Source organism: Periophthalmus magnuspinnatus, chromosome 13, assembly GCF_009829125.3.
Source record: "Periophthalmus magnuspinnatus isolate fPerMag1 chromosome 13, fPerMag1.2.pri, whole genome shotgun sequence".
NCBI classification, from domain to species: domain Eukaryota; kingdom Metazoa; phylum Chordata; class Actinopteri; order Gobiiformes; family Gobiidae; genus Periophthalmus; species Periophthalmus magnuspinnatus.
Genome location: NC_047138.1, coordinates 208804 through 228558, shown reverse-complemented (window position 1 = coordinate 228558; position 19755 = coordinate 208804). Strand labels below are relative to the sequence as shown.

General features: G+C 43.5%; 1 protein-coding gene across 2 annotated transcripts; it reads right to left on the bottom strand.

The window, feature by feature from the left end:
* Nucleotides 1-692: 692 nt before the first annotated feature.
* On the bottom strand, nucleotides 693-19511 carry LOC117380166 (von Willebrand factor A domain-containing protein 5A-like). 2 transcript variants are annotated; one of them, XM_033976921.2, is made up of 21 exons: nucleotides 19251-19462; nucleotides 16313-16515; nucleotides 15641-15863; nucleotides 12923-13089; nucleotides 10767-10881; nucleotides 9509-9684; nucleotides 9034-9122; nucleotides 8793-8937; nucleotides 8363-8442; nucleotides 8077-8191; nucleotides 5766-5924; nucleotides 5589-5692; nucleotides 4534-4748; nucleotides 3624-3656; nucleotides 3427-3462; nucleotides 3159-3182; nucleotides 2950-2973; nucleotides 2762-2809; nucleotides 2433-2602; nucleotides 1564-1687; nucleotides 694-871 (listed from the first exon to the last, which is right to left on the bottom strand). In XM_033976921.2, exons 1-21 carry the CDS (start codon nucleotides 19294-19296, stop codon nucleotides 792-794), a joined length of 2376 nt encoding a protein of 791 aa, XP_033832812.1. In that variant the 5' UTR covers nucleotides 19297-19462; the 3' UTR covers nucleotides 694-791. The 2 variants fall into 2 exon arrangements, with proteins under 2 accessions (XP_033832813.1, XP_033832812.1); XM_033976922.2 differs by lacking the exon at nucleotides 3159-3182 and having other exon boundaries at nucleotides 693-871; nucleotides 19251-19511.
* Between the last annotated feature and the right edge of the window lie 244 nt (nucleotides 19512-19755).

Genomic DNA, 19755 nt, shown 5'->3' with positions numbered 1-19755 from the left:
GTCCAAAGTTCATCTCCGACATGTTAGTGCCACATGAACCATCTCACACTCTGAGGACTTCAGGGACCGGCCTCCTGCTGGTCCAGAGTCAGGACTAAACATGAGGAATCAGCGTTTAAGTTTTTTGCATATGACTGAAAGGTTTTTATTCTGCTCTTAATTTTATGATGATTATTTGTGATTATTTATGTTTTGATTTGTGTGATTTTAATGTCTTTCTTATTCTGTAAAACACTTGAATTACAGCTTTGAGTCTCATCTCTCCAAACCGCAGTTGCGCCTGGGCCTGTGTTATTGTTTTCAGCCGCACTGAATGCCCGAAATCTAGGGCCAAATATGTGCGTCTATGCCAGGATCTGGATGCTTTTTAGCGGGTTTAGAACGTCTGCCTCCAAGAATATTAACGCCGGGATCTGGATGGATGCTCTGAGGGACTTTGGGGTGGTGTGTCCACTCGTCTTACCAGAATATAGATGGATGTGGACGGTGGGCAATGCACTTCTAATCTGTTAGGAGCAGATCTTGTTTTGCTCAGGGCAAATCCAGCAGCCAGTGCACCCACCAGTGGACCCACCAGTGCACCCACCAGTGGACCCACCAGTGCACCCACCAGTGGACCCACCAGTGGACCCACCAGTGGACCCACCAGTGGACCCACCAGAATGGCTTACACTAAAACATGTTAGACGATGTAACGACACACTGCACTTTATTTAAGGCACATTTGCTGAATACATCCATTTTGCATTTCCCTTTAGATGAGCAGTTTAATAAACCCACATACAGTAGATCTACAGTCCCAGAGTGTCTTTGTGGACGGTGCAGCCCAGCAGAGCGTTGGCAGCGTCCACACACTCAGGCAGACCCAGAGCTAGAGAAAAACACACAAAACGACAATGATCAAAACTTTATACATGAAATACTTTATTATTAATTTACAGGAAGGCTGCACTATTTTGGAAATAAAATCTAATTGTGCTGTCGTTGCAGTTTGACTGGCTTTGTGCTTGGTTTTCTAACCAGGATTCAGTCCACACCAGTGACTGACCAACAGAACCTTCACATCTACTTGTTCACAGAGGAAGTGTCACAGTGATGAAGCACACACTCGATTAACGCTGTCACCACATCAACTTTTTAACTAAAACCACACAGATAATTTGAGTTAAATCATAAAGAAGAGAAAACCAACAAAACAGGTCAGAAAACACGTTTGCCAGTTGCTCAGCTGTTGTCTGACCCTGAGGAGGCAGCTGGTCAAGCAGGTGCACCCTCTGACCTCTGACCTCTGACCTGGAGCAGGTCTGCCCTCTGCTGTTTGTTTTAACCTGGCTTTCCCCCATCTATTCAACTTGATCAAATTATTATTATGTTGTTTAAATATATACATTTTTGAATATTTCACCATTTAAAAGATAGAGCATTTTATTTTGCATTGCTAATTGCTATGGCGACGGAGCATATTTTTCATCAGTCTGAACCCCATGGATATTAAAAATATGCAAGTCCCATTCTGTCTCCTCCACCGTTAGTGAACATCAGACTGTTTAAGTGAGGACTTACCTTTTTGTGAGCGCAGCCACGCCACAGCTTTGATGACCAGCAGCTCCCACTCGTCCTGAGCATCAGCTCTCACACCGTGAAGCCACACCAGAGCCAAAACGGTGGCCCACACCTCTCTCTTTGCCTAAAAACCAACACAAAGCAAAGAAAGAAGTATATTTTTGTGCATAAGGCCACACTGGAACCAATGAGGATCTTTTTGCTCATCGTTCTACACAAATTCAAAGTGTTTTCAAACTGTTTAAAAAGGGCTTCAATTAGAAGTTCATCTGAGTGGGAAAGAGCGCCAACAAGCTGACCAATTATATTTATAATAACATTTTAGAATAGCTACACCTTAATTATCCATATTTAACCATAAACAAAGACGTAATTAACTAACAAATAGTTTATTAAGAATGATTCGGGCTTTGAAAGTACTTAATTAAGTTTGAGTCAGGATATTAATTAAGTAGTTTGTTCACTGTGATCATTGTGTCCATGCTTCATTTAGACTATAAAAAGTGTAGTTATGATGAAGTGTTACCTATATTTTTAAGTAAAATATTTATTAATTATGGTATACAAATAATCACAAGTTTCATTAATCATTATTCTATGATTTTCCTGTTTCCAACACCAAAACCTGCCTGCATCACTGCATTTCTGTTATTTTACATGTCGCAGTGTGTGACCTGGTTTATGAAATCAAACTTTCTGAGTGATAAAGTAAAGTTGAGTTAACACAAAGAGCCAGATTAACAAAACACACTCACTGAGCGATCTTAGATCAAGGAAAATGACTTAATGTTGCTTCTAAAATCATCTCGATTAGGATTTGTATAATCACGTTTATGGATTAGCCTAATAATCCTGACGTCTCCACTCACCGCCCCAGGCAGTCTGCTCTCCAGGTCCTGGCTGGTCTTGCTCAGGGCTTGGGCCAGAGCTGGGTCTAACTCCCAGCAGCCGGACGCCTTCTGCAGAGACACCACCTGCAGCAGAGGATCCCGGTGCACTTTGGGCTCAGGAGGCAGGACGGCCTTAAACCTTTCCATGTCTACAAACACAAAAGAACAGACTGCAGGCACTTTGCACGTTCACTCGCACACATGGGACTAAATCTGGACTAAACCCGAACAAAACCCCGTCTGAAACTGGACTAAAACTAGAACCAAGTTGATAGAAGCCACAATTATAATTATTATTTCAATCTTACTGTGACTTAAACTCTGTGGCCCCATCGAGTCGAGATCGACAGCCATGTCTAAAATAATGAAATAAAGACATTAGTATAATAACAAATGAAAAATTAAAAAAGAAATATGCAATGTATTTTATAAAATAAGTTTCTATATACTTTCTATATTGGGAGTTTAACTTATTACACACACGTGTTGAACTTACCACACATTGCAGGTGCACACCTCACTGTCGGAGACAAAAACAAGATTAAATACAGGTCAACAAAAATAAAATACATTCAAATGTAGAGATTGTGGTCACTGCTGCATTTTACTGGTCATTTCACACACACGTGTTTAACTTATTACACACACGTGTTGAACTTATTACACACACGTGTTTAACTTATTACACACACGTGTGTGACTTACAGCTTCGAGGGCTTCTCCTCATCTCTGTCAGAGACAAAAACAAGATTAAATACAGGTCAACAAAATAAAATACATTCAAATGTAGAGATTGTGGTCACTGTTGCATTTTACTGGTCATTTCACACACGTGTTTAACTTACTACACACGTGTTTAACTTATTACACACATGTGTTTAACTTATTACACACACGTGTTTAATTTATTACACACACGTGTTTAACTTATTACACACGTGTTTAATTTATTACACACATGTGTTTAACTTACTTTTAAGGCTTCGAGGTGCCACAATTCCGCACATCACTGTCAGAGACAAAAACAAGATTAAATACAGGTCAACAAAAATAAAATACATTCAAATGTAGAGATTGTGGTCACTGTTGCATTTTACTGGTCATTTCACACACGTATTTAACCTATTACACACACGTGTTTAACTTATTACACACACGTGTTTAACTTACCAGACATTGGAGGTGCCTTCCTTGCGCACGCCGCTGTCGGAGACAAAAACAAGATTAAATACAGGTCAACAAAAATAAAATACATTCAAATGTAGAGATTGTGGTCACTGTTGCAATTTACTGGTCAATTCAATTCAATTCATTTATTTTTGTAACGCCCAAAATCTCAACAACAGTCTCTCGAAGGGCGTTCATGTTTTGGTTGATGGGGGAAACCGGAGTACCCGGAGGAAACCCATCCAGACACGAGGAGAAACATGAAAAACTCCACACAGAAAGGCCTGGGCGACCCGGGGATCAACCAAACACACAAAAACACAACAACACACAAAAACACAACAACACACAAAAACACACAACACACAAAAACACAACAACACACAAAAACACACAACACACAAAAACACACAACACACAAAAACACAACAACACACAAAAACAAACCAACACACAAAAACAAAACACACAAAAACACACAACACACAAAAACAAAACAACACACAAAAACAAACAGGAAAAATCAAACAACAGGAAATCAGACAAAACAAGGGGCATCTGACAGAGATACACTCCACAGGGGGAGTGGGACAGGGGACAACATGTGAATAGCATTGCTGATGAGAAAATAGGACAAAGCAGAGGATAGTGCTCAGGTTGCCATACTTCCCCCAGCTAGTTACTCCTACTGCAGCCTGTCTTATCCCGGGATTTAATGGTCACTGTGTCATTTTACTGGTCTTTTCACTGGTCACTGTGTCATTTTACTGGTCTTTTTTAAATGCAAAGCAGAGACGACTTGAGTCCGTGTGCATTTTTACAGTTGTGAGTAAATGTTGTGCGATAAATGTCATGATGCTCATGTTCATGTGTTGTGTTTTTTTTAGAAAAGTGCTTTAGTTTTGGGACTTACTCGGCGTTGGGACGTTTCTTCTCAGCAGAGGGCCTTGAACGGCTTCTCCGCTGGTTTTGTTCACAGCGATGAACGCGGTCATGGAGCTGCTGACTCCTGATTGGACGCTCAGATCAATGATTTTCTTCTTCACGGCGTCGTGTTCCTGCCCTGTAGTGGCCTCTTGCTCCAGAGATCGAATGAGCGAGCGCGCCGCCAGCCTGTGCACGGTGAGTCTGCGCACAAACAGGAGATCGCTGCATTAAACACACTGAGGTTAAGGGCAGACTTACCGCAGCGGCTCTGACCGGTGCTTCGTGCCGATGCGGCGGCCTGTCCGGAGCAGCTGGGCCCCTCCAGATCAGGTCTGCCTGGCTGGAGGATTTTGCCCTTTTTGGGTTGAGTTGTTTATCATTTATTGAGTTGTTTATGTAATTAATATAAGTCCAGTTTTCCAAATTAAAAAAGTATTTCTCCAATTCTAAACTGAGATACAATTATTTCATGAACACAAACATGTAGCGTTTGGATGAAATTAAACACGTTTTTGTACTACACAATGTGCAGAGTGGATTTAGAACCTCAAATAATGTTTAAAGAGGTTTTTTTCTTTTTTCAGGATCTATTCAAACGCTCCTTAAGGTGACCCACCCATGCTCCGCCCACAAGCCTACGTCACACATGCTCCGCCCACAAGCCTACGTCACACATGCTCCACATGATAATTCTCCATAAATATACACACAGTGTGCGTGTCCTCCTCTGGTTTGGACACACGGCGTGTCCTCCTCTGGTTTGGACACACGGTGTGTCCTCCTCTGGTTTGGACACACGGCGTGTCCTCCTCTGGTTTGGACACACGGCGTGTCCTCCTCTGGTTTGGACACACGGCGTGTCCTCCTCTGGTTTGGACACACGGCGTGTCCTCCTCTGGTTTGGACACACGGCGTGTCCTCCTCTGGTTTGGACACACGGCGTGTCCTCCTCTGGTTTGGACACACGGCGTGTCCTCCTCTGGTTTGGACACACGGCGTGTCCTCCTCTGGTTTGGACACACAGTGTGTCCTCAGACTCACCCCGTGTCCTCCGCTGGTTTGAGGCTGAAGTTCAGCTTGTTCTCGGTGGGACGTCCTGCCAGGCTGTACTTGATCGTCACACAGCCGTCTGCTTCCTCTTTGCTCTGAAACACACCGCACCTTTTTGCCATTGCTCTAAATAGAAATGCGCTGCCCCCTACAGCCCACAGTGAGCACCTGTCCAGTGAGCTGGGCGTACAGCAGTGACCGCTGTCCCTGGAAAATGGACGTGAGAGGCGGGGACAGCACAGACGCAGACATCCCTCTGGGCAGGTCCCATTTTACGGCGATGTCGACGACCGCCGGCTGCATGGCGAAGCGCAAAGACTGGATCACCTGGAAAGAACACGGAGATCATACATGTATCTGATCTCTGCCCCGCTACCCTCTGACCGCTGACCCGTGACCCCGACCACTGACCCTGACCCCTGACCCCGACCACTGACCCCGACCGCATCTGGGACACTTTGTTTCTGTTTCATTGTTGATTTTCTAACTTTCTGTTGATTAAATTAATTCTCGAGTTCAGCCCAAAGCTGCTGCTGTGATTTTGGGCTTTACAAAAATTAACTGAACTGATTGAATGAACTGAATTAATAATAATAATAATAATAATAATAATAATAATAACAATTCTGTATTAGTCTTCCACTTATGAGTGTGACTGTGATGTGTGATGAGTGTGATGTGTGTGATGGTGATGTGTGTGACTGTGGTGTGTGTGATAAGTGTGATGTGTGTGATTGTGATGTGTGTGATGGTGATGTGTGTGACTGTGATGTGTGTGATGTATGTGACTGTGATGAGTGTGACGGTGATGTGTGTGATGGTGATGTGTGTGATTGTGATGTGTGTGATTGTGATGTGTGTGATGAGTGTGATGTGTGTGACTGTGATGTGTGTGACTGATGTGTGTGACTGTGATGTGTGTGACTGATGTGTGTGACTGTGATGTGTGTGATGTGTGTGACGGTGATGTGTGTGACGGTGATGTGTGTGATGGTGATGTGTGTGATTGTGATGTGTGTGACGGTGATGAGTGTGACGGTGATGTGTGTGATGGTGATGTGTGTGATTGTGATGTGTGTGATAAGTGTGATGTGTGTGACTGATGTGTGTGATTGTGATGATGTGTGTGACTGTGATGTGTGTGATTGTGATGTGTGTGATGGTGATGTGTGTGACTGTGATGTGTGCGATTGTGATGTGTGTGATGGTGATGTGTGTGACTGTGATGTGTGCGATTGTGATGTGTGTGACGGTGATGTGTGTGATGGTGATGTGTGTGATTGTGATGTGTGTGACGGTGATGTGTGTGATGGTGATGTGTGTGATTGTGATGTGTGTGATAAGTGTGATGTGTGTGACTGATGTGTGTGATTGTGATGATGTGTGTGACTGTGATGTGTGTGATTGTGATGTGTGTGATGGTGATGTGTGTGACTGTGATGTGTGTGATTGTGATGTGTGTGATGGTGATGTGTGTGACTGTGATGTGTGCGATTGTGATGTGTGACTGATGTGTGTGACTGTAATGTGTGTGACTGATGTGCGTGACTGTGATTGTGATGTGTGTGATGGTGATGTGTGTGACTGTGATGTGTGCGATTGTGATGTGTGACTGATGTGTGTGATTGTGATGTGTGTGACTGTGATGTATGTGATGGTGATGTGTGTGATGGTGATGTGTGTGATTGATGTGTGTGACTGTGATGTGTGCGATTGTGATGTGTGACTGATGTGTGTGATGGTGATGTGTGTGACTGTGATGTGTGTGACTATGATGTGTGTGATGGTGATGTGTGTGACTATGATGTGTGTGATGGTGATGTGTGTGACTGTGATGTGTGTGATGGTGATGTGTGTGACTGTGATGTGTGTGACTGTGATGTGTGTGATGGTGATGTGTGTGACTATGATGTGTGTGATGGTGATGTGTGTGACTGATGTGTGTGACTGTGATGTGTGTGATGGTGATGTGTGTGACTGTGATGTGTGTGATTGATGTGTGTGATGGTGATGTGTGTGACTATGATGTGTGTGATGGTGATGTGTGTGACTGATGTGTGTGACTGTGATGTGTGTGATGGTGATGTGTGTGACTGTGATGTGTGTGACTGTGATGTGTGTGATTGATGTGTGTGATGGTGATGTGTGTGACTATGATGTGTGTGATGGTGATGTGTGTGACTGATGTGTGTGACTGTGATGTGTGTGATGGTGATGTGTGTGACTGTGATGTGTGTGATTGATGTGTGTGACTGTGATGTGTGTGATGGTGATGTGTATGAGTGCGATTGTGATGTGTGTGTGATGGTGATGTGTGTAATTGTGATGTGTGTGATTGTGGTGTGTGTAATTGTGATGTGCGTGATTGTGATGTGTGTGATTGTGATGTGTGTGATTGTGATGTGTGTGATTGTGATGTGTGTGATTGTGATGTGTGTGGTGTGTGTGATTGTGATGTGTGTGATGATAATTGTGTTACTTTTGGTTGCATCCTGTCATTTCCGATGATGAACTGGGCGTGTCCTCGTCCTTCTTCAGCCAAACCTTTGATAAGAGCAGAACTGGCTCCTTCACCGATGCCAAAAGAAAAACACCTGAGACACAAAAAGGTTTGACTCGTGGAATAAACCGGACTCTGGTTCAGTTCTGTTTTACACACAGAGGTTTGACTCGTGGAATAAACCGGACTCTGGTTCAGTTCTGTTTTACACACAGAGGTTTGACTCGTGGAATAAACCGGACTCTGGTTCAGTTCTGTGTTTTACCTGTGAGAGGCGGCGTTAGACTTGACCAGCTTTAGGACGTCTTTGGTGTTTCCTACTTCTCCATCAGTGAAGACAAACAGCTGCAGAGCACAGAAACTTTTACATTTCATGCAGTAAATTTATCATAAATAAGTCGGGTACAGGCCCTTTAAACTTTGTATTATGTGGCCCAGAAATGTGTGTTCACACTTAAAACAGAAACTGGGACTAAACTCAGGACTGTTCCAAAACCGATAAATCACGACGTTAACGTTGGTCGATCTCGATGATCAGGCCAACGATCAATATGGGAAACAAAACATGATTTAAAAAAAAAATTTTTTTACATATCACCCAATTCTAAATAAACCTGATATTAACCAAGACTAAACTGGGACCAGACCAGGACTAAACCAGGACTAAACCAGGACCAAACTGGGATCATCTGTACCTGTCTGGGCTGGTTGGGGATGCAGTCCTGGCTGTAAATGTGTTTTAGAGGAGACAGGATCTCTGTTCCTCCCAGGTTAGCCTCCATCATCTCCACCTTTTTCAAAGCCTCTTCCATCGTCTTTTGGTCGTACTCCACACTCTTCCTGCAAAAAAAGGCACAGCCAAAGCATGTTTAGGTGTGTGTGTCTCAGGGATTTGGGCAGATATTGTAACATTGTGATTTAAAGAAAAAGAATTACTGAAAGATTTGTTCAAACGTGGATCCAAAACTGTAGATGTTAAAGTAGCAGCCCATGGGTAAACTCTTGAGCAGCAGCAGCAGAGTGTCCTGAGAACATAAAATAATGAGAGAAAAACTCAAACTAAAACAGTTCATTTGTACTCATTTATACAGAGTATGTATGTACTGTACTCATTTATACAGAGTATGTATGTACTGTACTCATTTATACAGAGTATGTATGTACTGTACTCATTTATACAGAGTATGTATGTACTGTACTCATTTATACAGAGTATGTATGTACTGTACTCATTTATACAGAATTTGTATGTACTGTACTCATTTATACAGAGTATGTATGTACTGTACTCATTTATACAGAATTTGTATGTACTGTACTCATTTATACAGAGTATGTATGTACTGTACTCATTTATACAGAGTATGTATGTACTGTACTCATTTATAAAGTCTATCTATGCACTCCATACCCGTGCACTAGTGATCCGAGTCCCTGAGTCTCTGCTGTGGCCCATGGAACAGTCCATACTTCCAGATCGATCCAGTAGAAACACAAACTCTCCAGAGGAAGACACAGACGACATAATGTCTTTTGGAAAGTCCGGGTAAAGACTCAGCATCAGGGCTGGGTCTCCCATCAGAGAGCCTGAAAACAACAGGCAGCTGTTACTCTTATGTCTGCCACACTCGTCACTCATAGAGCCTGAAAACAACAGGCAGCTGTTACTCTTATGTCTGCCACACTCGTCACTCATAGAGCCTGAAAACAACAGGCAGCTGTTACTCTTATGTCTGCCACACTCGTCACTCAGAGCCTGAAAACAACAGGCAGCTGTTACTCTTATGTCTGCCACACTCGTCAATCATAGAGCCTGAAAACAACAGGCAGCTGTTACTCTTATGTCTGCCACACTCGTCACTCAAAGAGCCTGAAAACAACAGGCAGCTGTTACTCTTATGTCTGCCACACTCGTCAATCATAGAGCCTGAAAACAACAGGCAGCTGTTACTCTTATGTCTGCCACACTCGTCACTCATAGAGCCTGAAAACAACAGGCAGCTGTTACTCTTATGTCTGCCACACTCGTCACTCATAGAGCCTGAAAACAACAGGCAGCTGTTACTCTTATGTCTGCCACACTCGTCACTCATAGAGCCTGAAAACAACAGGCAGCTGTTACTCTTATGTCTGCCACACTCGTCACTCATAGAGCCTGAAAACAACAGGCAGCTGTTACTCTTATGTCTGCCACACTCGTCACTCAAATTGCAAGGACTGAACGCACAAACTTAAAAACTGCTTTCCTCTTAAATTCATTATTAGAGCAGATGAGGCGTATTACAAAACAAAAGAACAAAGGAAAACAAACACTGAATTCAAAAGTAAAAGGCTTGTTCTAAAGAAGACAATAATTTAAACTAACTTACAAAAAAAAGTCTATAAAAATGTGAATAACTGAACGGACAGATTAGTGCCTACATGCCCATGCATACAGACGTGTAATAAATGTTATAAACTTTGTCTGTTTGAAAGATCAGCAGTGACCCATATGAAAGCTGTTCTATAATGTACACAATGTATGTTTGTGTGTGTGTATGTTTGTGTGGGTGTGTGTGTGTGTGTAGGGGTGTGTGTGTGTGCGTGTGTAGGGGTGTGTGTGCGTGTGTGTAGGGGGGGGTGTGTGGGGGTGTGTAGGGGTGTGTGTGCGTGTGTGTGTGTGTGTTCACCAGGTTTGGCTGAGGTCTGTCCTTTCTCCACCACAGCTGAGGGTTGGTGACTTTCTTTGTAATAAATGAGCAGCTCCACGTCTCGGTCGAACTTGTTTCCTGCTGCGAGTTTCACCTACGAACAAAGTGAATGAGCCAGTTTGTAAAGAGACTTAGACTAACGCACTTCATAGTGTTCAGGTTTGTACTTCTAAAGAGACTTAAACTAAATGGTGTTGTAGAATATATATATATATATATATATATATATATATATATATATATATATATATATATATATATATATATATATATATACCGTAAATTTCGGACTACAGAGCGCACCTTGATATAAGCCGCACCAGCTAAATTTGAAGAGAAAATCAATTTTGTACATATATAAGCCGCACCTGAATAAAAGCCGCAGGTTTTCATATTGTAACATGAGATATTTACACAGAAAGACGGTGCACCGACACGCTTTTTTTTAAACTGTGCCTGAAAATTGGCACCAACACGACAACAACACGGGATGAACACACCTGCAGGTTTAGAAAATAAAGCTGCACCAACACGGAAAATCTGCTTTTATTTCCTCTGAAAACTTTTGTCGTCTTTTTACATTGACCAAGTTGGATTCATTGATGTCGAGCTTACGTGCAGTGGCTCTATTTCAGGGGTCGGCAACTCGCGGCTCCGGAGCCGCATGCGCCTCTTTCCGCCTCATACTGCGGCTCTGCGTGGCTTGGGAATTGACACAGACACAGCTCACAGTCCTGCGTATAGAGCCCTGATTTTCAGACGTTGTGCGCACAGGGGTCAGGAGCAACTTTGGCCCGTCCCTAATGACACACTAATAAGCTCGTCCGTAGATGTATCATGAAAATCCTGCTGGAAATCGCCACAGAAATCTATTTGATGTAGTAGCAAGTTTATTATCTGCTCTTGTCTCCGCGGTGACGTATCACGTATAACACATCAGACACGACGCACAAAAGTAGAGCCACAAGCGAGTGAAAATGAGCCAAAACAAAAGTCTTTGGAGAACTTTTTAACAAAGGGGAAAAGGACAACTGAGGAGCCAGAAGAAGAGACTACGACCTCCAAGAAAAAGAAAGATAAATTTAACAGACAATGCCTACTTAAAATCTGGGTTTGTCGCTGCAGGTGACTCTCACGCACAGAGTCCGCTCTGCGTAACATACGGGAAAAGCAAATAAGGCAATGAAACCTTCAAAACTGCTTTGGCACATGGAGAATAAGCACCTGGGATTAAACGATACGCTACGAGTTTTTTTGTTGTTGTTTTTTTAAAGAAACTGCGGAGTAGAGTAGACATAATCACATAATCAGCGCGATGCATGATGCAGCGGTTTGGTGAGTTGTATTTTTTTAATGCACTTAAGTTGTTTTTGCCATATTTATCTGCCACGTGTAGAAGGCTTGTCCGTGAAAGTAAAACCTACATTATTCCGTTACATTATTGTTATTATACACAGTGTTATCTTCATTTTAGATGTCAAAAAGTATTTGCGGCTCCCAGTGTTTTATTTTATGTGGAAAGTGGGTCCAAATGGCTCTTTGCGTGTTAAAGGCCGACCCCTGCTCTGTTTCCTTTGTTTCTTTATCTTAAAAACTGCATCATATCCATTTCATGATGCGCAAAATGATCGTTCAAAATCAAAACTAGTGAATTCTTCAGAGCAGAATCTTTCCCCACGTCTGTCTCACTTTTACGTTTACAGCTAGAGAGCGCCCCCCAGGGTCCGTTATCCAGTAAAATTCCATATATAAGCCGCACTGCTGTAAAAGCCGCAGGGTTCAAAGCGTGGAAAAAAAGTAGCGGCTTATAATCCGAAATTTACGGTATATAGGATTGTGATTAATCAAATTATAATTGAGATTTCAGTTATTATTCCATTCAGTTCCAAACATGTTTCAAACATAATGACCTCCTGGTCATAATGTTCCGTGCTCTTGTTCTGTCACTCAAAACTGCTCCATTTCATTCATTATTATTTGGTTGCAAAAGAATGTCCAGTTGACAGATTTAAAAAAGTGCTGGACCCTCCTGAACGACTGCACATCTTTATTATTTTGTCTTTATAGTATTCTAGGGTTTTATTCAGATTTTTGTTGACTTTGTGCAGGGGGTGGATGACATCAGCGTCGTTTACCAATGCCTTCGTTTGATCTTGGCTGAGGTATTCCACTGGCTCCATGGGGCAGTTGGACTCCATTTTGGAGACCGGTCGCTGTGACTCGACTCGGGTCAAGAAAGTCAGATCATAGGGCACCAGAGAAGATGGAACTGATGTGATGTTGACACTGCTGCTTTCTGTTCCTGAAAAAACAAAAAACAAAAAAACACATAAACACAGGTTTTATTTCCACAATTACAACAACATGGTTAGTTGTGGTTGGCTGCTCTTGTGGCTGACTGGCTGACACACAGTTTTTAAACTTTTTTAAGCTTTAGGTCTAAATTTTTAACTTAACATTTTGACCAACTAAGAACCAGCTGGCTCTGAAATGCAACTGATTTTCTACACCAAACACCAAAAAGACCGAGCAGAGTCAGAAGGAGGAGCCAAAATGACAGAGCAGAGTCAGAGGGAGGAGCCAAAACGACAGAGCAGAGTCAGAGGGAGGAGCCAAAACGACAGAGCAGAGTCAGAGGGAGGAGAGTTCACCTGACTCCACCTTTACACTGCTGTGACAGGCTGCAGGACACAGAGGACATAGAGGACACAGACGAGGGACACTTTTGTTCTGAGGGCTGATATCTTCTGCCCAAACACTGGATCTGATGGCCCTGTTGAGCTGCTCTTTTGAGATTTATATTGTGGTGACAAAGGGCAGCCCTGGTGGAGTCCAACATGCACCGGGAACAGGTCTGACTTACTGCCGGCAATGAACACAGCTCCTGCTCCGGTCATACAGGGACCGGACAGCCCTTAGCAAAGGGCCCCGGACCCCATACTCCCAGAGCACCCCCCAAAGGACACCACGAGGGACACGATCCAATGCCTTCTCCAAATCCACAAATCACATGTGGACTGTAGCAAACTCCCATGAGCCTAGAGGACCCTATGGAGAGTATAGAGCTGGTCCAGTGTTCCACGACCGGGATGAAAACCACACTGCTCCTCCTGGGTCCGAGGTTCGACTATCGGTCGGATTCTCCTCTCCAGTCCCTGGAATAGACCTTACCGGGAAGGCTGAGGAGTGTGATTCCCCTGTAAATGGAACACACCCTCTGGTCCCCCTTCTTAAACAGAGGGAGAACCACCCCGGTCTGCCAGTCCAGAGGTACCGTCCCCAACCGCCACGCGATGTTGCAGAGACATGTCAGACCCACAACATCCAGAGACAGCACACTTGGCCCACCGGTACTCATCATTCCTCAGGAGTCCCACAAGCCAACAAGGCTTAATTGGACTCCTTGAGCCTGACGACATCCCTTACTTCCTGTGTTCTAGGGTGTGCACTGACCCTTGTGCTCGAACATGGTGTTCATTATGAACTCCAATAACAAAACACCACTCGGGTTTAGTTCAGGGAGGCTGTTCTTCCCAATCACGCCCCTCCAGGTGTCACTGTCATTACCCACATGGGCAATGAAGTCCCCCAGGAGAACAATGGAGTCCCCAGTCTATGCACTGTCTAGTACCCCTCCCAGGGACTCCAAGAAGGCCGGGTACTCTACACTGCTGTCTGGCCCGTAGGCCGACACAACAGTGAGAGACCTGTCCCCGACCCGAAGGCGCAGGGACGCGACCCTCTAACCGGGATGAACTCCAACATGAGGCAGCTGAGCACCAGCTCACTGCCGCTCCCAATGGGCAATGCCAGAGAAATTGTGAGTCCAGCACCTCTCAAGGAGTTGGGTTCCAGAGCCCAACCTGTGCGTGGAAGCGAGGACGACTATATCTAGTTATTAATGCTCAAGCACAATCGCACAAGCTCCAGCTCCTTCCCCCCAGCGAGGTGACATTCCATGTCCCCAGAACCAGTGTCTCCCGCGGGTGGTGGGTCCACATGAGGACGGCCCCACGTCGCTCCTTCGGGCTAAGCCCAGCCAGGCCCCATGGGGAAAGACCCGGCCACCAAGTGCTCGCTGTTGAGCACCCACCACAGACCTCGCTCCAGGGTGGGGCCCCGGAAATGCCAGTCCGGGCGACGTAACTAGCCTTGATTGTTCACTCGACATAAAGGGCTTCTGAACTGCTCTTAGTCAGACCCGTCCCCCTGTACCTGTTTGCCATGTGTGACTCTACCAGGGGCATGAAGCCCCTGACAACATAGCTCTCAGGATCATTCGGGCACTCAAACCCCTCCACCACGTTAAGGTGGCAGTTCAGGGAGGGGCTGAAATACTTAAAGCATTTGTGATTTGCTTACTGCAACCCTTCAAATGTCAGTTCAGGTGCTGCAGCTCTTCACTGGCCCATGCACCAAGAGTCTGAATCAAACGTATAAACTGTTTCCTTAAAATACCAGTAAAGTTCTTCAGATGAAGGGTTCTGACCTGCAGGTTAGTATAAAATACCAGTAAAGTTCTTCAGATGAAGGGTTCTGACCTGCAGGTTAGTATAAAATACCAGTAAAGTTCTTTAGATGAAGGGTTCTGACCTGCAGGTTGGTATAAAATACCAGTAAAGTTCTTCAGATGAAGGGTTCTGACCTGCAGGTTAGTATAAAATACCAGTAAAGTTCTTCAGATGAAGGGTTCTGACCTGCAGGTTAGTATAAAATACCAGTAAAGTTCTTTAGATGAAGGGTTCTGACCTGCAGGTTGGTATAAAATACCAGTAAAGTTCTTTAGATGAAGGGTTCTGACCTGCAGGTTAGTATAAAATACCAGTAAAGTTCTTTAGATGAAGGGTTCTGACCTGCAGGTTGGTATCTAGGGTTGAGGACAGCAGGAAGAGAAAACCTCAGGGCTTCATCAGCCTGCACATCCAGCTCAGTGACATACTCCAGCCTGATGGAGGCGCTCTCTCCCGGGGACAGACTGCCGACACTCATAGAGAATATATCTGGACTCTGGTCGCTCTCCTCCAGTAGAAAGGCCTGTTGACCGGAGCTCAGCGCATCATCATACTCCTCACGAGCCTGGAAGAGGTAGGACTGAAAATGAGCACTGAAAATGACAATGCTGCAGTTACAGCACATTACAGGCAGAGGTCAGTAAACAGTGTTTGGCTCCTTGGACTGGACATGATTGGCTCCTGCTGCAGTATTTTCACTTGACTATGCTTTGACAGTCTAGTTAATTAAAATAATTTAACCAAAACAATAACTATAATCTAACTTTAAAACTATAATCACGTTAACATTTTTTTTATTGTCATTGGTTCAAACGAAGAAACAATGATTAAATTTCTGTTCTGATCATAAAGAGCTAAAAGTTTGTGGTTGTTTCTCTCTCAGACGTCACGATGAAGCAGTAACTTCTGTTCACATCATCACATAGTGGTCAGATACATTAGTGGTCAGAATGCTTGTTTTCTTGTTGTTGTTGTGCTGTGTAGCACATACGCCTCCATTTATTTTGGACTTACCTGTTTCTTCTCTTTCACCTCAGCAACGATAAGAGTATCACCGACTTTGGCGCTGAAATGGCAGACGGCTGCTTCACTGGGCATGGGAAAAACAAACACCGCCTCGATGGGTTTCTCCTCTTGGTTTTTGTAGAGCAACGTCGACACCACTGTAGCGACGTGATCCTTCACCTCCACCTGAACATCCACGCTCTGCAGAGGCACTGACACCAAACAACACACCTTATACTAGTGTTCAGCACCAGACTGTGTCCTGATACTAGTGTTCAGCACCAGACTGTGTCCTGATACTAGTGTTCAGCACCAGACTGTGTCCTGATACTAGTGTTCAGCACCAGACTGTGTCCTGATACTAGTGTTCAGCACCAGACTGTGTCCTGATACTAGTGTTCAGCACCAGACTGTGTCCTGATACTAGTGTTCAGCACCAGACTGTGTCCTGATACTAGTGTTCAGCACCAGACTGTGTCCTGATACTAGTGTTCAGCACCAGACTGTCCTGATACTAGTGTTCAGCACCAGACTGTCCTGATACTAGTGTTCAGCACCAGACTGTGTCCTGATACTAGTGTTCAGCACCAGACTGTGTCCTGATACTAGTGTTCAGCACCAGACTGTGTCCTGATACTAGTGTTCAGCACCAGACTGTCCTGATACTAGTGTTCAGCACCAGACTGTGTCCTGATACTAGTGTTCAGCACCAGACTGTGTCCTGATACTAGTGTTCAGCACCAGACTGTGTCCTGATACTAGTGTTCAGCACCAGACTGTGTCCTGATACTAGTGTTCAGCACCAGACTGTGTCCTGATACTAGTGTTCAGCACCAGACTGTCCTGATACTAGTGTTCAGCACCAGACTGTCCTGATACTAGTGTTCAGCACCAGACTGTGTCCTGATACTAGTGTTCAGCACCAGACTGTGTCCTGATACTAGTGTTCAGCACCAGACTGTGTCCTGATACTAGTGTTCAGCACCAGACTGTCCTGATACTAGTGTTCAGCACCAGACTGTGTCCTGATACTAGTGTTCAGCACCAGACTGTCCTGATACTAGTGTTCAGCACCAGACTGTCCTGATACTAGTGTTCAGCACCAGACTGTCCTGATACTAGTGTTCAGCACCAGACTGTGTCCTGATACTAGTGTTCAGCACCAGACTGTCCTGATACTAGTGTTCAGCACCAGACTGTGTCAATTCAACATTATCTGTGAGAAATACACACGTTTTATGCTTTTCAAAATTCACACTGATTTGCAGATTAGCCACACCCACATTTTAGAAATAATTAAAAATCTAAACCATAATATTTAATTGCACATGGGTCTTGTTTAGTTTGACCAATATTCAAGTATTTTGAAATAAATTCCAAGGTGGAGATATAAAAAGTAAGAAAGGTCCAATTTTGCAAAAATGGGGTTCCGCCCAAAATGTCCGACTTCCTGTTGGGTTTAGGGTGGGGTCATAATAGAGTTTTTTACTTGTCATGACATGGGCTATTTTCATACTAAGTTTACATACTCATCTTTGTCTGTTTAAAAAGGTTTGGCGTATTTTTCCATTGGCGTAATGTATTTTGACCTTTTAAGGGGGCGCCACGGAGTCATTTTTAATCATTTTCAATTGTGCTTTTAGATTACTCCGTCTTCTGTGAAACTTAAATTTTAGGCCATAGTTGGATTAGTGTAGAGCTTCTATTTAGTCTACAACAAAGTCCAGTACTCTGAACCCCATGTATTTCACTGACACATCTGTTTCCACGGTAACATGTTTGCATGTAGAGCTATGTTCTCATTGGCTTTTTTGATCAGCATGTGAAGAAGGATAAATGTGCCAAATTTTAATTGTCTATGAGAAACCATTGGGGTTGTTAGGGGGCGCTACCGAGTCATTTTTCAATATTTTTAAGTATGAATTTCAAAAAACTAAATTTTCCACAATTTTTTTTTGGGTCCAATAAAATTGACTTTTCGTTAATGTTCAGGGAGTCAAAAAACGCTTTTTCACCCATTATGTTTGTCCTGAGCAATAACAGCTACAGTCATGTGACTTTCTCACATTGTGCCCCGTCACACACAAGGCCCCTGTCAATTTTTTCACAAGTCCACGACAAATCGATTGTCTGCTGTGAATTTTTGAAAATTAAGTTTGAAGAGGGCGCTAGAGAGCCATTTTGTGACAGAGTACATTGAGTTGAACATCACTGTGTTCAGTTCACAAATGTGCATAAACGCTGCATTAGCTTTTCCCAACAAAAAAAGTGTGAAAGAGAAATATTTTTTTTAAATATTCAAAAATTTGCGATTTTGTTGAAAATTCACCCTGACCACACCCAAAGTCATAATCAAAATGTAATTGTTAATCTTTAATCACACATGGGTTTAGTGGGTTTGGACCAAATTTGAAGTGTTTGTGATTAAAACTGTGCGAGAAAATGTCCTGAATGTGAGGGTGTGCACTTTTGTCATTCCCGTGTTCCAATATGGCCGACTTCCTGTACATTTTAGGGCGGGGCCATAATATCATTTTTGTCATGTTCTGACATGTTCTATTTTTTGTGTAAGTTTTAGATTTTTACGTTGACTTTTTCCGTGTCGGGCTCCCATTGGCCCCATGAAAATCAAAGTTTGAGGGGGCGCTAGCGAGTCGTCTTTCGTTATTTTTTCTTTGATACCAATCACTGGCATGTCAGGGCATGTTTACTAATTGATTTTTGCCATTTTCCGGCAAAAATCAAGTAGTCCCAGGCTCAGGCCTAAGAATAATAATAATAATAATAATAATAATAATAAAAATAATAATAATAGTAAGAAGAAGAAGAAGAAGAAGAAGGATAATAATAAGAATAATAAGAACAATAAGAAGAAGAAAAAAGAAAAAGATAAAGAAAAAGAAAAAGAAGAAATAGAATTAGAACTTTATTTTAGTTTGTCCCATACCTGCTTGCTTCTCAGGTGTGATCAGTCCACAGCAGCGCATCGCCATTTTCGTTTTATTTGACTTTGTGTTGAGGAAACTGTCAGACACACAGAGCTGTGAATGGATCCTTGGATAGACCCTGGAGCACAAACCTGTCACAGTCCCACCTCAGGTGCACAAAACTACTGTCCTGTAGTGTTCAACCCAGGAGTATGAGGAAGTGACACGCACACGAGCGCGCGCAGCCGCGGCTCTCCTTTTACTGTAAACCAGCTGACGTCAGAGAGGAGGCGGGGCCGCGTTCCGTAAAGTGACGTTATAGAAAATTCATCATAGTTTAACTTCAACTATGAGACACAGAATGGAGAAAAAGAATCCAGGACATCGCACGGTAGGATTTTTAATGGATTAATTGGTAAATTCCTTGGTAAAATAAGTATTTGGTGACGTCAGTGATGACGCTTGAACCGTCCTGAGGCACGTGACTGATTCAGGAAGTGGTTCGCTGGTTTGGGGGATGCCGTG

Coding starts and splice junctions, on each gene's coding strand:
- LOC117380166 (XM_033976921.2), bottom strand. CDS start 19,296: ATGGCGATGCGCTGCTGTGGACTGATCACACCTGAGAAGCAAGCAG. Junction 15,864..16,312: donor AGGTGAAAGAGAAGAAACAG/GTAAGTCCAAAA, acceptor TACCTCTTCCAG/GCTCGTGAGGAGTATGATGA. Junction 872..1,563: donor GTGGCTGCGCTCACAAAAAG/GTAAGTCCTCAC, acceptor GTTTTTCTCTAG/CTCTGGGTCTGCCTGAGTGT.